This window comes from Folsomia candida, unplaced genomic scaffold, assembly GCF_002217175.1.
Source record: "Folsomia candida strain VU population unplaced genomic scaffold, ASM221717v1 Fcan01_Sc005, whole genome shotgun sequence".
Taxonomy (NCBI): Eukaryota; Metazoa; Arthropoda; class Collembola; order Entomobryomorpha; family Isotomidae; genus Folsomia; species Folsomia candida.
In genome coordinates, this window is record NW_019091197.1 from 3947789 (window position 1) to 3967421 (window position 19633).

Here is a 19633-nt window from a genome sequence, read left to right on the forward strand (position 1 = left end):
TCTCCAGCTTAATAGTGAGCGGATTTTCATGCATGCAATTTTTACACCGAATAAATCTCTTTAGGCCACATTTTGATTTGATATATGTGGGTTGCATTTTGGGCGAATGTGCATAGGTAATTAACTAATCGGCACTATTTTATTTGGTAAATATGACGACCGTGCAATCCAGAAAATTACACACGAAGAAGATGTTACGAGCCATTCACACAGCATTGATACAGTATATTATGTACATATGTATATGTAAACTTTTAAGTGCATATTCACATTTATTAGTACATAGGTATTGTTACAAGCCGGGTTACGTTATGTTAAAAATATACCATCAATGTGCAACATACCCGATTCTGAACTTTCAACCCAAAAAGTTAAAGATAGAAACGAAATTTGCATGCGACAGAAAGAGAAATGAAGCACATACTTAGGATTAGATACAGGTTTTGTGTGTGGAGCATGTGCATATGTATGTATTATGTACGTACAATGTAAATTTCTACATTGACGAAGAGTATGGTAACATGCAACTAATATTGTAGAATTTGCGTAGAGCTCGAAAGAAAAAATAAAGCACTGAACTTATAAAAAAAATTAAAAACTGAATATTTATGACTTTAACTACAATGGGTTTTAACTTTAACAGAAAGGGGTTAAACTAAGGTTAAGAATGAATCATGAATATCCTCATGTATAGTTTATTTTGGAGAAATGGGGTGTTACATAACGACAGAGTGACTAAAAATCTTGCATAACATTCCCAGCTTGTGTTAGACAAGATGTATTTTTTCGATATATCTGGAAACACACTTTAGATAGCTATAACTACAATGTAGTTACTACATATTATGTATTTATAGTTACTTATTAAGTAACTCCATTGTCCATCAATCTAGACCCATGTTAGGCTACGCCCATTACCTCGTAAACTTCTCATTTAAGCTTATCTGGCACCTGATAAGGGAGGAATGCTAACAATTATATAATAAATATTACATAATGTAGACTTGTAGTGACCAGTCGAACGAATTTGATCTCACAACTCTTTATCCAGCAATTAATAATTTGGAAACGTTAAATTATAATTTCGTGAAAAAATGCCTTTCGTCCAAATTTTACTAATTGCTACCTTATCCAATTTCCTAATCGGTACGATTGTCGCTACAACTCAGGCCGGAGTCAAACTGGACAGCTATAAGGTCGACACCTCAACAATTACCATCTCAGGATTGTCCAGCGGTGCGATAATGGCGATGCAGTACCACGTGGCCTTCTCCGAGCAGATTCGTGGGGCTGGAATCCTTGCTGGAGGTCGATTTTTATTACAACAAATATCTACAATATGCAACTTATTTAATGTTACGATTTTTTATCTCACAGCACCGGTTGTTTCGTAGCATTAATTATGTGACGTACCAATTATTAGCAATATTTTGTAACTAAAATATTTGTGGAATCAACAATTTTATCTCTCAATTCCTTCAAAAAATTGCCACTATGAAGTAGTCCGATATTCTAAATACGTGAATGGTATAAAAATAATTTTGAAACAGATGTCTACCTATTCTTGAGAACTTTGAATGAGATAAAAAAAATCATAGCATTAAATACATTCCGTATTGTATTCCAATTCCATACTATTTAATGAATCTTATAGTCCCCTATGCCTGCACACGCGACGGGGCATATGCCATTGTTCCATGTCTCGACTTTCCGGAGGAAACTGACATCCCAGCCATCCTGGATTTCATTTCGCAACAAGCAACCATCAATAACATCGATCATCCCTCCAACATAAGCGGGGACACGGTCTTCATCTTTCATGGACTGTTGGACCACAGAATCAAACCTCGTATGTATCAGAGACAAAATCAGGCTAGTCTTCAAGATTTCTGAAACCTTAAAATAATTAATTACAGACAACGCTGTACTTGTCAAAGATATTTACGCACATTTCAACGCCAGTATCAAGACTGAACTAACATTAGAAGCTGCCCACGGTTTTGTAAGTACATATTGCTGGCAAAATATTTTACCAATTATTGGAGCATTTCACGTCAGTCTTCGTAAGCCCGTAACCAGGTAAGTTTACGAAGATCGGCTTACGACCCAAAAATATGGCTCTTATTTTTGCAATTTTTTGTAAAAATTACCTGAGAAATATTCGTAAGTTTACGAACTTACAAAGGCTGACGTGACATGTCTCATAATTAATTAATTTGACGTATCCTTTCGCATCCTCAGCCAACAAATGACTACGGCGGGGCATGTGACCAGTATTCTCCGGAAACCCAGTTTATCAATAACTGTTCATATCATTCAGTCTTTGAAACTTTGAACCACCTGTACAACCAGACTTTGCAATATCCAACCGGCTCCGAACTTCTCACACCACTGATTTCCTACGACCAAGTCGAATTTGGTAGTGTTGCAGCAATGATGGACTCAATTGGATATGTTTATGTCCCAACGGTTTGCGGCTTAGAAAGTGAGGACAAGCAGCCTTGTAAGTTCCACGTGGTTTTCCACGGTTGCCAGCAGTACCGTGGGAACATTGGAGAGATCTATGTTACAAAAACGGGCTATTTGGAGGTTGCAGAAAAGAATGGGATTGTCCTCATTTTTCCGCAAGTTATAAATTCCACGGATAACCCGAATGGTGAGTGACATTGGGTGGAAGTGGGAAAGGGTCGAAACTTTTGAGGTGGAAATTCAGAGTTGTACACATTTTCTGATCCATCCGAACCGAATCCAACCGAATAGTATGCTGAAAAATATTCATTAGAACCGAATTCCAATTTTTCGGTTAAACAAATATCCATCCAGACTGAATCCGAATTTTTTGGGTGGAAAAATATTCATTAGAACCGAATCCGAATTTTTGGGCTGAAAAATATCTAAACCTAACCGAATGATTCGGATTCTTTCACTTTTCATTGGATCCTTTATCCGAATTCAAACACTTTTCACTAACTAAATTCTCCGTATGCCGGCATATGCATTTCCATCTCAAATGATGCCTCCACTTTCCTATTTCCAAGATCCTGATCTTTTATCTAAATATAAATAAGCTTGTACTTCACATAATCGCATTTAATGATAACATTAATTTTATCATTCACAAGGTTGCTGGGACTGGTAAGTTATGTTTTACTACAGTCAATTTACGTTCAGTTAACTCATTTTTGAGCTGAGTTACGGGACATTTTTTGTAGGTGGGGGTTTAACGATGAAAATTTCCGTAAGTCAATATAATTTTATAAAATTTAGGGATTTATAAAATAAGATATGTAAGTGTGAGACAGCCAATTCGTTTTCAGTAATTAAAACTGGTCGACAAATGAAAGCCGTGAATGAAATGGTGCAAAGGGTGGCATTCTGGTAAGACTGTTTTAGCATCATTTTAAATTTAATTGACGCTCATTTGATAAAAATATTCATGATTTTCAGCGAAGACAATTGCTCAATGACTGGAACTAGAACGCAATTTAGTATTGTTACAATCATAATCTTAACATTACTTTCGGCATCTGTTATTCTGTTTGTATGCTAAACTATGCATGTGGAAAGTTACAAATAAAAATTACAACGTTTATCACGGAAAATGAAATTATTTTACAAAGTTCAACAATGGAGTATAAACTGACTGGCTAAGTGCTCCCCCTCCCCCAATGGACGGATACCTCTGTACTGATAAAAAATGTATTAATCTAGATATTTACATTTTGATTTGATTTATTCACATCAAGCTTGATTTACAAAAATCTTGTTACGCTTGATATGTATTCATTACACTAATGGTAATGGTTTAATATTTACTTCTACTAGGTATTAATTTTTGCATACAAAAATCTATTGAATTTCATGGAAATATATAATTTCACTAAAATTTAGGAGTTTAGAACCTCCGAATGAATTAATCAGTTTAAACAGTTTACGAATTTCAATTTTGAAAAAGCAATTCTTTAATAAATTTCAAAAAATTACACATGAAAATAATATATGTACCAATTTCACGGATCTATTCATGATCTCTGAGCTGGGATAACTAATATTTTATGTAACTTGCCCATAATATGAAGGATATGGGATTATAATTGAATTTTACACTTAATTTTGTTCACAATTAATAAATTTTATTCAAGCATGCAAAATCATGACAGAAATTGCACTCATGAACAATTCTCCCATATCAGAAACCCATCCAAGGTTGCTCATCCCCATGAAATACCAATCTCTCTAACTGGAAGGGGAAACAAAACTCTATGGGGAGACAATCCTCATGCTTTTTAAGTTGCCGGTCGTACGACCGACGAGAAACTTGCTTATGTAAGTAGCCATCTATATAAGCGTAGCTTCTTCAGTCATCCATGGCTCATCCCAGATAAAGCACTGAATGAGAATTTGATGCATGGAGAACTTTTCGCGTATTAAGCTAACTTATGTCCAGATCATGAATAAAAATATTTGGCAAATCGTATTTACTTAATTCACATGCAAATTAGAGGCGAATTAAGAAATGAGTAAGAACTGGAAAGAAAGGAAAGGAAAGCCACGACTGCACATATCTTAGCCCGGCTAGCTCAGTCGGTAGAGCACGAGACTCTTAATCTCGGGGTCGTGGGTTCGAGCCCCACGTTGGGCGCAAATTTTTTGCATGTTTTAAAATTAATTTGTGCACTAAATTATTAACTGCGAAGGCAAAGTTTGGTAATTTTTGTAAATTTAACCTCCCTGTTGCTAAATTCACAATAATACGACGATGGATGCGATGCATATATTTGGCCAAAAAATTTCGATCAATGACATCTTTACTCATGTTTGTGTCATTCTCGGGAATATATGCATTGAAAAACTGTTGTTTAATTACATTTATTCACATTTATGCGTAAGTTAACATGCAAATTTGCCGTCTCCTCCCAATCGTAAGCAACGACCTGAATGTTCCCTTTGTTACAGCCATGGTAAAATTGAGAACGGACAGCTTCTTAATCGTGAAGACTCCACGCTTACCTATAATTAATGTATGGCAACTTTTTGCATATTTCTGGAAATACGTTTTCTCCGTTTTTGTCAAAAATTTGAGATTTTTCCAACTGCTCAAAGTATTTTTAGAGATGTGGTTATAACTCCCGATCACTTCCAACCATGCCGTCCATCCAACGTGAAATAGAGCGGCCCAAGCGAGGAGTTGGGCCTGAAATTTATTAGACCTTATGGATTTCACGCAAAATTATTGATGGTAACAAAATTATCAAATTATCACCGATTATAAATAGACGCGTTGGTAAAATTTAACAATTAAATGTATCAGAGAAAATTAAGTGTGTGACACAAAAACTGGTGAACATTTGTGTAAGAAAATATTGTGGAAAAATGTTACCAATGGTGTAAAGCCTCATATCATGTCTAAATACACTCGGACACAATTTTGTTACCATTTATACAGCTGTACATACATAGTCTTGCCATAAGAAGTGATAGTAGAGTGTAGTTTTTGAACCGGTCTACATAAAATTAAAAGGTCAGTTGCGGTTTGTACATACATTCAGTGCCTACCCTTGGTGTTGACCGTTTTTACTTGACGTCACTAGGTCAAAGGTAGGAAAAGCTTAGCTACACGCGCGCGGCAATAATTTTTCACTTTTTGCATAAGAAAAAAATGCACGATGTTTGATGTAGTGTAGCAGTCCAAGTACAACTACGATCTGGTTGCCCAAACTATTAAAGTAATCCTAGAGACAGTGTCTATCTTTGGTATAAAGGTTTCGGTGGTCCAAGGTCAGGGAGGACTACAGTGATGTCCGAAGCTTTGAACGCCAGAATAGCACAAAATCTCCGTCTGACACCGAAGAGTTTGGCCATAGAAATGACCTTTCAACTTTAGAGATCAGATTAGCACTGAAAAGTGACCCTAAGATGAAGGTCTTTTAGATTAGAAAGCGTCACATGCTACAGATTTCCCAAGCCTAAGCAATTGTCAAAAAATCGACCTCTCTCCCCAAACGGTACGGTGAAAAAACCAAAAAAACTATCCCATTTACCGATGATAATTTCTTTACGACAGGAACATATTTCAACAAAAAAACTAACACGTTTTATGTCAAATATTCTAAGGGTTAGCTGATTACAAAATAAAGGTCAAAATGTTATCTTATCAGGCTCCATTCATGGTTTTGGCGGGAATCGGCGAAATTGAGCAAAAACAGCCCAATGTCCTTGATTAAGGAGAGGAGATAGTTTTAAAAAATATTTGATAAATGTCCTGGTGAAGAAGGAACACCCTCTCAACTAGTCCATATTGGGTGAAAAGCCACCGACCTTTTTGTAGGCGTTCACAGTAGAATTTACAGCGAAATTTGTGAAAAACTGGATTAAAATCCATATTTCTGACTTCATTTGCACTTTAGGTTTAACGTTGAAATTTTCGAACCGCCGACAACTTCACCACCAAATATTGATTAAAATTGAGGAAAAGGTCTGTTCTGAGCCCCATATAAGTGTCAGGGTCACAAAAAAATTTCTGACCCGGGAATGACACAGTTTGTCAATTAATTTCGTGCGTATTTTTGATGGAGCTTTCTCTTTCGTGACCAATTTTTCATGGTCACAGGAGGAATATATTTTCAAGTCTAATACATGTTTTCTACTCGAAATTTAACTGGCTTTTCAATGGAATAAGAATAAATTTGAAATTCCTTAAAACTAACCTAATATAGTCGTCTATTCTACTATCACTTTTTAAGTTGAGACTATGTATATATTTGGTAATTTGGTTCGATTTCTCGAACTAATTAAAATAAATGAATACTAACCGTTTCAAAGATGTCTAAAGAATTCCAACTTTGCAGAAGGATGTAGTTGCATGAAACAATGACCTGGATTATGACGGATTGTAAAATTGCAAAAAACATTTTGATAGTTTCGTTCGCTTCGTTATGCAAGAGTTGTAGGCAGTTGTACTCCTTTGGAAGGTATGCAGCAGTCCGTAAAAGCCAAAGTGTGTTCCACCCTTGGAGTGAATTGCCGATACGAAATTCAGTCGCAAGCAAGGGTAGGATGGAACCTGATGGAAATTTTAAAAAGGGCATTTTTGGGTGGATAATAAGATATCTGTGGTGTAAATATGACCAGTGATCGGCACATCGACGACCATTAATTATCTACCAAACCCATGCTTTTTTTGGTAACATTTGTCACAAAATTTACCAAAAATGGTTGTCCATCGCCCATTTTTTAACCTCACTAAAGGTGGCGAGCGGTCATGCCGATCACTGTGCGACTAAAACTGGCATAGCTTTTAGGTGAGTTTGCCTTAAAATTACGTAAAATAAACAAAATACTTACACACAAAAATGCAGCCAAGCATTGTACACGTAAGTACAACATGGGCCGACCAGATAGTAATGTAAATCATGAGAGAGCCAAATGCCAAATTAATCCAGTTATTCCGTTTTATTTCAAAGTTCCACATTTCGGCCTCCTCCGCTTGGGGGAGTAACGTGGGGAGGAAAATTGGCAAGTGGGGATTACCAAAGTACACCAAAATATTTAGAAACGCTATGACGGAGAGGAAATGAAGGATTAGGATCACTGTGTCGAGAAATCTTCCAGGAATGCAGGTCAATTCGTTCGGATTGTACGACTTGATCATCCACCTTCCTAAAAGTTGGATTGTTTTAAAGTTCAAAAATAAATTTTGCAGTTTTAGGCCTTTTAAGATGGCCTTATAGATTCGTCAAGATGTCTGTCCGTCCGTCCGTCTGTGCGTCCGTCTGTGCGATCGATAACTCTCTTTAAACACAAGCTATCGACTTGAAATTTTGTATACTTGATCTTCGGGTCAAAAGTAAGGATGAGTTTGAAGATGAGCCTGATCGGGCAAGAGGTTGACCGGTGGGGGTCATTTAGGTGGATCGGATGGACCGCACACAAATATAAATGTCATAGAAACGTTCTAAATTTGCCGTAAGAGGCTGAAATTTGGCATGAAGTTAATAATGCACCGCAAAATTATATGCAAATCATTTATTAGGAGTCCGACTTTCAGTAATAATGCCATCTTAAAAGGCCCCGCAAAGTTGCTTGGAGTAGGTTTTTCTTTTTTAGTTGGGAAACTTACGTTGAAACAGGAGGCAATATTTAATGATCTGATTCGCCAATATGCAACACTCATTTTGCATCGAGCTCATGAAGATGGCAAAAACGTTGATGAGAAAGTACCCGATTGAGATGACGTAGCAAAGGTTGAAATCTGGGTGATTGTATCCTTTGTAATAGAGAATTTCGAGCGTTCTCAGGACGACGAAGATGTTCAGGGCAACCATGATGAAGGTTAAGATTGGGAAAATTCTTCTGGATGCAGTCGTGATGTAAAATGTCCTGGTTTTTACATTTATGTGCAGGCTACATGCACCAATTCGGGTAGGAAGAATGTAAGAGTAGTGTAGAATTTTGAAGAAATTGTTTGAATACATTTTGCAAAAATTTGGCTTATGCAAATTGATGCCAAGTTCACACTGGGAAGTGTTTTGCTATTGTGTATAGGAAAATGGAGTATGTATGTACATAGATATTTCACCCTAGTCGGATAAAATTAGTATAGAATTTGGAGCAATTTTTTAAAATTGGGTCAATTGGAGGTTCATAGAATATTGGTTCATCGAGCATTACTTACATATAGTTATTATTAATTGGAGCACCCGCAATATGAGTTATTATTAACTGTGATACAGTTTTAAATAAAAATAATGAATAAATTTAATTAGGGCAAAGTAATATAGGGATTAAGTTCTGACAGAGTTGATAATTTGCAATAATTTGCAATACAAAAATATTGCAATACAAAGTTTGAAATACAATTACACACAGTGCAAATTTTGCATTTGGCAGGTACATATTTTGTATATTTTTGAACGCATTCTTCGTAAACATGTACATACAAACATTAATCACACTATTTATTAAAGTTAAACTTTGAAGAGGACCAATTTACAGTTATTTATTTCAGATTCACACTTTTAACTATTCATAATTTAACAATATTTGAACTCTTGTATTCCTTCGATTTATTTATAAAGCAAAGAAACTCTCTTGCACCCCTTTAAAGCTATTATCCCGTGGATTTAGAATTCTGAACAATTTTCCGGCATCGGGTTCCCCTTGAACGGTGGTCAAGTCCAAATTTATTGACGTTGTGGTCACATACATCGAGTCATAGTTAGGTCCACCAAAGCAGAGAGAGGTCACGTTCGTCGTCGGCAGAGTAATTGTGTCCAGCAGGGTACCTTAACGAAATTAGAATGCATATGTACATACGTACTAACTAAGAAGCCTAAATTTTTAATTTTGCTCCGAGATAATTATTATTACCCGTTTCTCCATCAACTTTAACCACACTTTTCCCTTTCCAATTAGCAATCCAGACATTTCCATTGACATCGGTGCACAATCCGTCGGGAAAAGAACCCTCAAGTTGAGGGTTGTTTTTGTAGTCCAGCAAAATTTTCCTATTTGCTACCACATACATTTGCTTTAAAAATATAAAAAACAAAATAGCTACCAATTTAAAAATGTAATTTTAGAGCCTAAATTAATTAAACACTGGCCGTATTTATTCTTTGTATCATAACTAAATATTTGTATCAACTCATCCAAATATGTACATACTTACACAATTGTCCTGACTGCACATCAAAATCAAACACGTTTGTCACCCTTCGAGTCAAATCATTCCAAAAGAGCTTTGTCCCCTCTTTGTTCCATCCGAGACCATTTGGAACAGTGTAGTTTTCTTCTGCTAATTTATAACCAAGGTTCCCAGAGAGACTGAAAATGGATCCTTTTACCATCAAATTTTTTTAGATAGTAAGATTTCATAGGAAAAAAATGCATATTTCCTTAATTATGTAGATAAATTACCTTTCCCCTCATCCAGCTCCGCCATCCTCATATCCACAAATTTCGCAATCCCAGTCCAATATCTGCCTTGCGAGTCGCATTTTCCATCCTCCAAAAATGACAAGTTGTCATTATTCTCACAACTGTACAATATTTTGGTCACACCTAAATCCCAGTCAAATTCAACCAGTTTGCCGGTTGACAATGCGACTAAAAATTTCGTAGTTGACGACGAATACGGCATAGATACTACAATCCAAGGAAATTCTTCATTCTCTATTTTGACTTCTTTTGACGCAATTTCTTCAGAAAGTGGATCAAATATTGAGACAGATTTGCCGAAAGCATTTGTGAAAACTAATTGTTGTCGACGATTATCCCAGAGCGGAGATTCTCCGAACAAGACGGGTTTTGAAACCGGTTGGATTTTGTATGACATTTTTTTGAACGATAATTCAAATAGTCTTATGGAGAGACTGAACTAAAGAAGATTAAACACATCATCTGCACGTGTGATGCTTTTTTAGCATACAAGAACTTGTCGTGCAAGGTCTTTTTAATAAAACGTGATTTGGATTGGCTTATATTTATTGTTAGTTGAAACCAATGGATATATGTACGTATGTATACTTGGCTTGCTGTACTCACTTGTGGCACATTTATACATTTAACAATAACACATACATAAATGCATAAATGTAATATCCAGAATACTAGAACCATGCAATTTGTTTGCAGTAATGTTTATTGAAGTCTATGGACTACATGTGGAATATCTTTCTAAATTGTTTATGGTATTTAGAAAGATTGGCTGGTCACAGTACACTTGCGAGATTTTTTTTGTATTGAACAATCATTTTTCGAATAGCATCAGTAAAATGGTTATTTTAGCATTCATAGAAACACTGAGAATTTATTTCATGCAATAAGTATTGTTGCGTGCTCATATCTGTAGCTAAGCTTGGGGTTATGTGTATTTGATAACCTGTACATTCGTAGATATTCAGCACTGTGTTGTATCGTTATAATAATTGTTTATTTCATTGTCTAATCTAGTAGTCCATATAAAAATACTTGGTGATATTTAAAAAATCCCTCAAATTCCTAGCACCCATAATCCGTACACCGACACGAGCTTGAGGTGCACTGATAGCATCGGTAGCCCAGCCAGTAGCAGGCGTTGCTGCATTGGGGTGCCGTGTAGCCCCCACACCACGCAAGACTTCCGTCGTTCGCAATTTTGAGGAAAATATTTTCGGCGGATGATTTGGGGGGCTGATCGACAGATGAGATCGAATTGCTTACGGCCTTCCCAGCATTTACCAGAGGTTCAGGTGCAGCACATGCCTGTGATAAAAATAGAAATCTGAATAAGTCAGGTAATTAATTTCATGGTAATTAGATAATTTAGAGATTTGACTTACCATGGCGACAATGGCTCCGATCAAAATGACGATCTTCATGGTTTGCATGATTTTCTAAAAAGTTTTGTGGAAAAAAGTTTCCAATATGAAGCAGTTGAATAGTAGTTTGGTTGTTGGTGAATTGAATGCTTGTGATACCAAAATGATCCCAAACAGACTTTTTATACCCAATCCACCGGATACATATGTGTTAACAGTGTAAACATTTCTGGATAAATTGATGTGATGCATGAAGATCACCACGTACTTAATTCTGTTGTTGTTATCCTTTGCACGAAAGATAACAACGCAATCCACGTTGTTGGCTGAGGTGACTGGATCACAGCGATCAAACACTAATCAGCATAACAATTGACCCATTGCCTGCATAAAAGGTTAACATTTGCGCTGCGAGTAGTAATGATATTTACAGACTTCTGGAATAACAATGGACCTATGCATACATACATTTCTCATCCTCAGTGTACCATACTTCGAGACGTGCGAATTTCCTGTTACACGAATTTCAGACGCCAAAACAGATTAAATAAACCTATTATGACGAAAAACTTAAGGTTTTCGCACAAACATTGACAATTTTTAATAAATGGATGACCGATACAATTAAATCAATGTGTTGCCCGAAGAAATATGGATATGAAAGTTAAATAAAGCACAACGGCCGGACCTGGACAACTTATGTACAGTGGAGATCTCGCAGCGTATATATGATATCAGATTTTGATCAAACTAGAGACAGTACATAGATCCCAAATTTAATTAATATGATTCTTATATCAGTAAATTTGGAAAGCGTCAAATTCGGCAACTTTATGACTCTAGGACTCTAGGAGTTTAGGATATTTTCTCTTCTTTTGTTGGAACGAAATAGATATCTTTCCCAAACAATATGTAGAATCAGCAGATGGTCCATGTTCCAAGTTTCATATTAAATAAATTGATGACCGATTGATGCTAGTTTAATCAAAATTTGAGAGTATACGCTGGAAAACCCCGATTGTAAGTTCGAGAGTCAAAATCTGCCAAGTGGTTGTGGAGTGGGGGTCATATATGTAAATAAGTTGGATGACTTCGTTGGTGCAGAATATTGCAAAATATGTAACATTCGCTTGTCAACCAAATGCATAACAAAATTACACGCAATTCGCTAATTTCAATTCCTCAATTTTCTTTTCTTTTCATCGTTGTATTACTTGTTTCACTCCGACAAGAGAAACGACGAACAGGGATTAAATTTCAACGACAAGTGCTAATGAGTAAAAGCAACAAGGAGCAAGTTCACGGTTAACACCCATTCTTAAGGGCACTTCTCAGCGAATGTTTACTTTCAAATTTTAGAGTATAGCGTGAAAAATTGAAACGATTTAGTAAATTTAGTGTAGTCAATATGTATACAAATATGTCCGTTTGAGTTTCAGTTTGGTCTAAATTTTTATTGTTAAATTTCGGTTACAACCAGGTTTAAAAAAACAATTATTAGTTCCATAAAACAAGAGTGAGAGATAACCAGTTACTAACTGGCAGTTAGTAGTATCAAATTAATTATTTAGCACCCAGATTGTGAGCATTCGCAAAAGCTGGATGTGCAGCGATAGCATCTGTAGCCCAGCCAGTAGCAGGCGTTGCTGCATTCGGGCGCCGTGTAGCCCCCACACCACGCAAGATTGTCCCCACTCACCATGTTCAGGAAGGCATTCTGGGCGGATGATGTGGGGGGTTGGTCGGCGGATGAGATCGAGTTACTTATGGCCTTCCCATATTGAAAATTACCTCCGTGGAGAGATTCGGGTGCTGCGTATGCCTTAAATACAAATCCAGTTTAGCATCCGATCGATAATTTGCAATTAATTTTTATTCTCTTACCATGGCGACAATGGCTCCGAGGAAAATGATGATCTTCATGGCTTGCATGATTATTCGATTTGAAGTTGGGGCGATGATTTGGTTATGAACTGGACTTGTTGGCTTATTGCTGCTTGAAATGCTTATGATGCTTTTGAGGGGGAATCGAAATTCTTTTATACACCGTCCACCGGATATTCGCAATAGCGTTTCGAAAACATTTCTGGATAAATTGGTGATGCATGCTTAACAACACGTGCGTATGTATGTAATACCAGTGTTATCAGTTTGAATGATGTTTTGGTGTTATGACTGGATGATAATGTGATCTGAATAATAAAAGGTTAATTCATGCAAAATGTGTCGATTGCGCAGCCCTGTACAAACTACAATGTATGTACTTCGGCAATGTATGTACTAAAGAGGAGAGATTTTGAACTTCTATATACTTATGAAACTTATATAGACTACTTTTAATTTAACTCTAAGTTTTAACTATAAGTTTTAATTTAACTCTTGTAAGTTAACTCTACTTTTGATTTGCTAAAAATCTTCGCCATAATATTTCTCGCGAATTGAGGTATTATCTCAATATGTATTTAAAATACATACATAATTATAAATAGTTACATATGTTGCATATCGCATATACTTTCAAATGCATACATACTATTCGCATGAGAACAATTTGCTTATTCAGGACAAAAATACATTTAGAACTCCCGAAAAACTCAAATTGAAACGAATTAGACATGCATGTGCATGATGTACATAAGTAAATATGTATATGCATATTGTACTAATGTGCAAGAAGTTTACAATAAGGTCGATGGAAGAATGCAAGTTATTCGTGAAACTTTTACAAATATTTTGACCCACTACACCAATTGCTTTGTTATTTATCCTGTCATATCATAAATCGCTGCTTTCACTTCACCGCAAAACTGGAGAATTGCATAAGAACGCGAAAATGTCCCGCAGACAAGTAACTTTCTTCCAGCGGAGTTCAACCAAGCCGAGTCCTCGATAGTATAGTGGTAAGTATCCCCGCCTGTCACGCGGGAGACCGGGGTTCGATTCCCCGTCGGGGAGGCGCTCTAACTTTTTTGCAGTTTTTTTTTGCTAAAATTAAAGCTTTATTTCTCTAGAACCGATTGGAGGGCGATTTTATTCCTCTCGTGATCTTAATCCACGAAGTAAAACTTTCCTAACTGTTGTTTCCAACTTAATATTTAAATTCGAAGTGTTTAATGGCGTTATTATATGCACATACATAAAAACTTCAAGGTTCTATGTAGAACCTTGAACAATTTGTCCAAGGTTTCTATACATAATTCGTGGTTGCATATATTTGAAATCAACGAGTATAGAATACGCAAATTTTCTCCGTTATGAATTCCATCCTCAAAATGAAATAATTGGGGTTTTCTCATTCCTCATGATAATCCTCATCATGCGCTAAGAACGAAAAAAATAGATAATTAAAACCTTTACACAAAACCCAGATTAATCTATAAATTAATTTATAAATTTGAGTGAATCGTATACGATTCACTCAAATAATACAAGCATGTAATGCAAAATATGTATGCATATCAGCGTTAAAACATGCAAAAAATGTTACGTGTAGATGTTTTGAAGGAAAAATAAGGGGCGTAGTGCCTGTGAGGAGCAAAATATGAATGCAGATGGTTCTAAAGCCTTAATTTTAGCAAAAAACTGCAAAAAGTTAGATCGCCTCCCCGACGGGGAATCGAACCCCGGTCTCCCGCGTGACAGGCGGGGATACTTACCACTATACTATCGAGGACTCGGCTTGGTTGAACTCCGCTGGAAGAAAGTTACTTGTCTGCGGGACATTTTCGCGTTCTTATGCAATTCTCCAGTTTTGCGGTGAAGTGAAAGCAGCGATTTATGATATGAAAGGAAAAATAATAAAACAATTGATGTACAATTGGGTCAAAATATTTTTAGAAAAATGTATTGGTCTAACTCAAACTTATTTCAGTCTTAGAGTTTTAGTTTATTTCTAGATACATACGTAAATGCAAATTTACGTCCCGAACTATACATGGTCTCGAACGAACGATTTTTGTTCATTTGGTATGTATGTCAAGGGGTGAAATGATGTGAAACAATCCAATAAAATAGAGCTTGCACGATTAGGACATAAATTATCTACATTTCACGTGTCTTTAATACAGTAAAAATTCCAATATTTTAATGACAAATTAAAGTTAGCTATTGATAGGAAACAAAAATAATTTACACATATATAATTCAAAAATTTGCATACATGTGTATGTATGTAAATAATCATCATGCGATAAATGTGATATTTATCGTATGATGCATATTTGTGTGAGACATATTTCCCATTTACCAATCCTCATCTATGTCAACAATCCAAAAACTGGACTTTTGAGCTTTTATTCATGAGTAAAATTGAATCAAGGGTTGGAACTTTGAAGAAACACTGAATGAGAATGATTGCGTAGGAATATGCATAGAACAAGTTTCTTTATGTAATCCGGTATACATAGATAATATTACTTGAAGTTGATGGTCAGTGGAAGATTGAATTACTCTTATTCCTAGCAGTTTATACAGTCAGATATGAAAACTAAAGGGAATTGGGATAAAAATGTAAACCTACATATGCATGGCATGTATAGGGTATTTTGAGTGTCAAAGTTTTGACTGGATGAAAATCTTGTAAATGTCGTATGATCTGTTTGTGGTTGTTTCACTCTGTGTCCAAGATCTTCATGTGAAAAAATGCTAGTAAATATTATTAAAACGCTCCCACGGGATTGCAGGTGAGAAATGTGATTAACAATTACATATTTCATACATCGAGGATGATTACATGATTTTTTTTACAGGATAATCACACGGCACATAAAATCCTTACTAGAATTGAGGACGTTAGAAAAGAATGGAGCCTCTGTCGGAAAAGTGTTTGACGAGCGTGCAAAAAAGAACCCTGGTAAACCTGCAATTCTTTTCAAGGATGAAGTTTGGACATTTCAGCAGGTCCATCAATTATCACATAATTGCAAAATCCATTAACTCTTCATTTCTCATTTAAAAGATTATCAAAGTCCTACTTTTATTGTTTAAAGGTACTTGAAACGAGCAATAAAATCGGGAATATGATGGCAGATCTTGGGATGAAAAAAGGAGACAAAGTATCATTATTCATGGAGAATGATCCTCGTTACATATGCACATGGCTTGGCTTATGCAAGGTATGCAATAATGATAAATCGATGTCACACATCTTAATACGCAATGCTTACTTTGATTTAAAAAATTGCACAATTTTATGGGTTTATTGTTCTGCATATAAATTTTGATCAGATCGGAGTTGTAACTGCCTTGGTCAACTTTAACCTGCGTTCAATGCCTTTGAAATATTCATTTGAGCTGGCGGATGCAAAGGCAATAATTTGTGGTTATGAGCTGACAGAAGGTATGCATAATTAAATACGCGAACATTTGCAATATAAACAAAATGATGCATATCAATTTTATGTTAATTCCGGCAGCATTAACGGAGGCGTATAAGGACAAGCTTCCAAATGTCCCTATTTTTGTATCTGGAAGTAATATAGAGCAAAATGTTCTAAAATCTGGAATTTATCTTGACAAGGAAATCCTCACTCATGCCTCTTCAACTCCAAAAGAACAAGAAAATACTGGTTTTCTTGACGAATTGTTTTATTTATTCACATCGGGCACAAGCGGTTTAAACAAGGTTGGATGAATTTATGTACTGTAATCATAAAACCGTTAATTACAAATTTTTATAAAAATTTTAATTTAAGGCAGCTGTCATAAAACATTGCAGGTAAGTGGGTAATATTCGTGGTTCTAAAAAAAGCAATTTAACAACTGTTCTTCCAAAAAAATACAGATTTCTGATGGCTGGCGTGGCTGGCAGAATTGCAAACAAGATGCAACCAGATGACATCGTTTACGCAACATTACCTCTTTATCATACAAATTCGGGAATTGTAGGCGTATCACAGACATTTGTAAACGGCTATACGCTCGCTCTAAGGGACAAATTTTCAGCCAAAAATTTCTGGAAAGATTGTATAAAATACAATGTCACAGTGAGTAACACATTTCTATTTTAGCTCTTTCTATGTATGCATGCATGCAAATTTAAAACAACAATAATAATAAGTATTCAAACAATAATGGTTTCTGCTGTAGATAGCACAGTATATGGGTGAAACAGCTAGGTAAATAGATATTATTTTTTCGCATGCATTACAAGTGTACATATAACGTGTCATTAGGCAATTAACGAAGTTATTGGTAATTCGTAAAATCCGTAAGTTTTGTAAAATAGTTTTACAAATTTTGACAAAATAAAAACATCCCTTGACCTGAGTAAGTTTACAAAAATTGTAAGCTAATTTTTCTTAGAAATATTTGTAAATTTTTGTAAAATTTCTACTTATACATATGTAAGTTTACAGAATTTGCGGATTTTACAATGTTACCTAGGACTGCGTGAATTGTCTCAATATCTTAAAAATGATTCTTCAGATATCTTTTGCGGCAGCCTGTCACGCCGGAAGAAAAACAACACAAAGTCCGCTTAATGTTGGGCAATGGGTTGAGGCGAGAAATATGGGAGGAATTTGTGGAACGATTCGGTATCAAAGACATCTCAGAGCTGTATGGCTCAACAGAAGGCAACGTGAGTACAGGTAAATAAGTATATGCAAAAAATTAAGATTCTTGCATTTTTGTGTTATCATTGCAAATAACCACAAAAGCATATTCACATTCGCAACAGTGAACTATGAACATAAGGTCGGTGCCTGCGGATTCATCCCAATCTTATTCAAGAATCTATTCCCAATGACCATTGTCAAGTTGGATAGTAATTATGAACCAATACGAGATCCAAAGACTGGATTTCTAGTACAGTGTGGACCCTATGAGATGGGAGAACTGGTCGGCAAAATCCAGAAAGATCATGCATTCCGAGATTTTAAGGGGTATGCACGACACGAATTACACAGTACCATCAAAGTTGAAAAAGTATTTTCCAAATTTAATGAGCTGTAATTACCGGTTCCGACAATATAAATGTGTACATAATTCCGAATCAATTATGAAAACACATATTTATTACCATATTTTTGTTGTTTTATATTTATTACATATTTAGATATGCCTCTGATAAAGCAGCAAATTCAAAGAAAATTCTATCCGACGTATTTAAGAAAGGCGACTCGGTATTCAGAACAGGTGTGTTTTGTGAGAGAATCGAGTCATTGTTCTCATGTAAAAAAAACAATTAAAAAATTATGCAATTATTCATATATGTAAATACTTTTTCATAGGCGACTTGTTCATGAAGGATGAACTTGGATATCTCTACTTCAAGGTAAGTTTACTTTATTTTTCTTTCGGCTTAATCCATGTCCGAGTTCAGAAATTAAAAGTTCGGGAATGCACCAAAGATTTTCATGTACCTGCATATATGTAACTACAATATTTTTAATTTCCGAACTCGAACCGGATTAAAAAATCCAGGAAAAATAAAGTAAACTTACTCTCTGCCTCCTCTTTCAGGACAGATTAGGCGATTCCTTCCGATGGAAAGGTAAATTTCAGATACACTAATCCATCTAATTTTCTGGTCACATTCGAATTGTTTTATTTTTAGGAGAAAACGTGTCCACAACTGAGGTGGAATATATTATTAGCAATCTCACAGACAAGCTGGATGTGGTAGTCTTCCCTGTTGAAGTTCCCAATGCGGATGGAAAATGTGGCATGGCTGCGATAGCAGATGAAAACAATAACTTGAATTTGGATGAATTAAGTTCAAAAATTAAAAAGACGCTGCCATCTTATGCGATCCCACTTTTCTTGAGAATTGTGCCCAGCATTGAAATAACTGGTGAGATTATTTGTATGGAATATTTCTTTTGTCGAAAATGAGACAAAGTGAAGCAATCATCTCTTTAATTAGGCACACATAAAATGAAGAAAACCGAGCTACAAAAGGAAGGATTTGGTGTCAAAAGTGACAAAAATGTTTACTTCTGGTCGAATGAAGAAGGGAAATATGTTCCCTTTACGAACGACTTGTATGAAAAAATTGTAGCGGGTAATATCAAACTCTGACGTTTCAGCCAATTTATGCATGTACAACATATTTATTGCAATAAAATAAAAACAGTTAATGTGAAAGGTGAATGGCATGATGTACAAGGTTTTGACTCTCATTTTTCATGAAGTGTTTCATTTTGTATATTTTTGCATGAAAGTTTAGTCACTAAAGTAATACCAATAATGGATCAATAATACCAATATAGCCAGTTAATCGGTTAAATTAACCTCAATAATTATACAAAAGTTGTAAGACTTCTCATTTAGTAAATTTCACTTCATAATTATTTCGCACCAAGAATTAAAATGTCAAAATCCTGAACAAC

General features: G+C 35.6%; 3 protein-coding genes and 3 non-coding genes across 8 annotated transcripts; 4 read left to right on the forward strand and 2 right to left on the reverse strand.

Moving 5' to 3' along the window:
• The first annotated feature begins 1009 nt into the window (after positions 1-1009).
• LOC110849958 lies at positions 1010-3607 on the forward strand. The gene is made up of 8 exons (XM_022097441.2): positions 1010-1308; positions 1655-1849; positions 1917-2002; positions 2242-2656; positions 3123-3135; positions 3213-3238; positions 3318-3378; positions 3448-3607. Exons 1-8 carry the CDS (start codon positions 1095-1097, stop codon positions 3548-3550), a joined length of 1113 nt encoding a protein of 370 aa, XP_021953133.1. The 5' UTR covers positions 1010-1094; the 3' UTR covers positions 3551-3607.
• Positions 3608-4569: 962 nt separating this feature from the next.
• Positions 4570-4642, forward strand: Trnak-cuu. Its single transcript has one exon. It is a non-coding gene; the product is annotated as a tRNA-Lys (tRNA).
• A 4290-nt stretch (positions 4643-8932) lies between these two features.
• LOC110850172 (regucalcin) lies at positions 8933-13341 on the reverse strand. Of its 3 annotated transcripts, none has more exons than XM_035851793.1 (5): positions 13185-13329; positions 9919-11244; positions 9671-9838; positions 9370-9513; positions 8933-9284 (listed from the first exon to the last, which is right to left on the reverse strand). In XM_035851793.1, the coding sequence occupies exons 2-5, from the start codon at positions 10334-10336 to the stop codon at positions 9070-9072; spliced, it is 945 nt and encodes a 314-aa protein (XP_035707686.1). In that variant the 5' UTR covers positions 10337-11244; positions 13185-13329; the 3' UTR covers positions 8933-9069. The 3 variants fall into 3 exon arrangements, 2 of the variants coding, with proteins under 2 accessions (XP_035707686.1, XP_021953340.2); XM_022097648.2 differs by lacking the exon at positions 13185-13329 and adding an exon at positions 11322-11480; XR_002547850.2 differs by lacking the exons at positions 8933-9284; positions 9370-9513; positions 9671-9838; positions 9919-11244 and adding an exon at positions 12728-13122 and having other exon boundaries at positions 13185-13341.
• Positions 13342-14183: 842 nt separating this feature from the next.
• On the forward strand, positions 14184-14255 carry Trnad-guc. The gene has a single exon. It is a non-coding gene; the product is annotated as a tRNA-Asp (tRNA).
• A 646-nt stretch (positions 14256-14901) lies between these two features.
• On the reverse strand, positions 14902-14973 carry Trnad-guc. Its single transcript has one exon. It is a non-coding gene; the product is annotated as a tRNA-Asp (tRNA).
• A 902-nt stretch (positions 14974-15875) lies between these two features.
• LOC110850355 (long-chain fatty acid transport protein 1) lies at positions 15876-19394 on the forward strand. The gene is made up of 15 exons (XM_035851794.1): positions 15876-15982; positions 16049-16199; positions 16289-16414; positions 16527-16638; positions 16715-16923; positions 16994-17016; positions 17083-17284; positions 17388-17416; positions 17727-17890; positions 17980-18184; positions 18358-18437; positions 18533-18576; positions 18765-18795; positions 18859-19095; positions 19168-19394. Exons 1-15 carry the CDS (start codon positions 15942-15944, stop codon positions 19320-19322), a joined length of 1809 nt encoding a protein of 602 aa, XP_035707687.1. The 5' UTR covers positions 15876-15941; the 3' UTR covers positions 19323-19394.
• Positions 19395-19633: the final 239 nt, after the last annotated feature.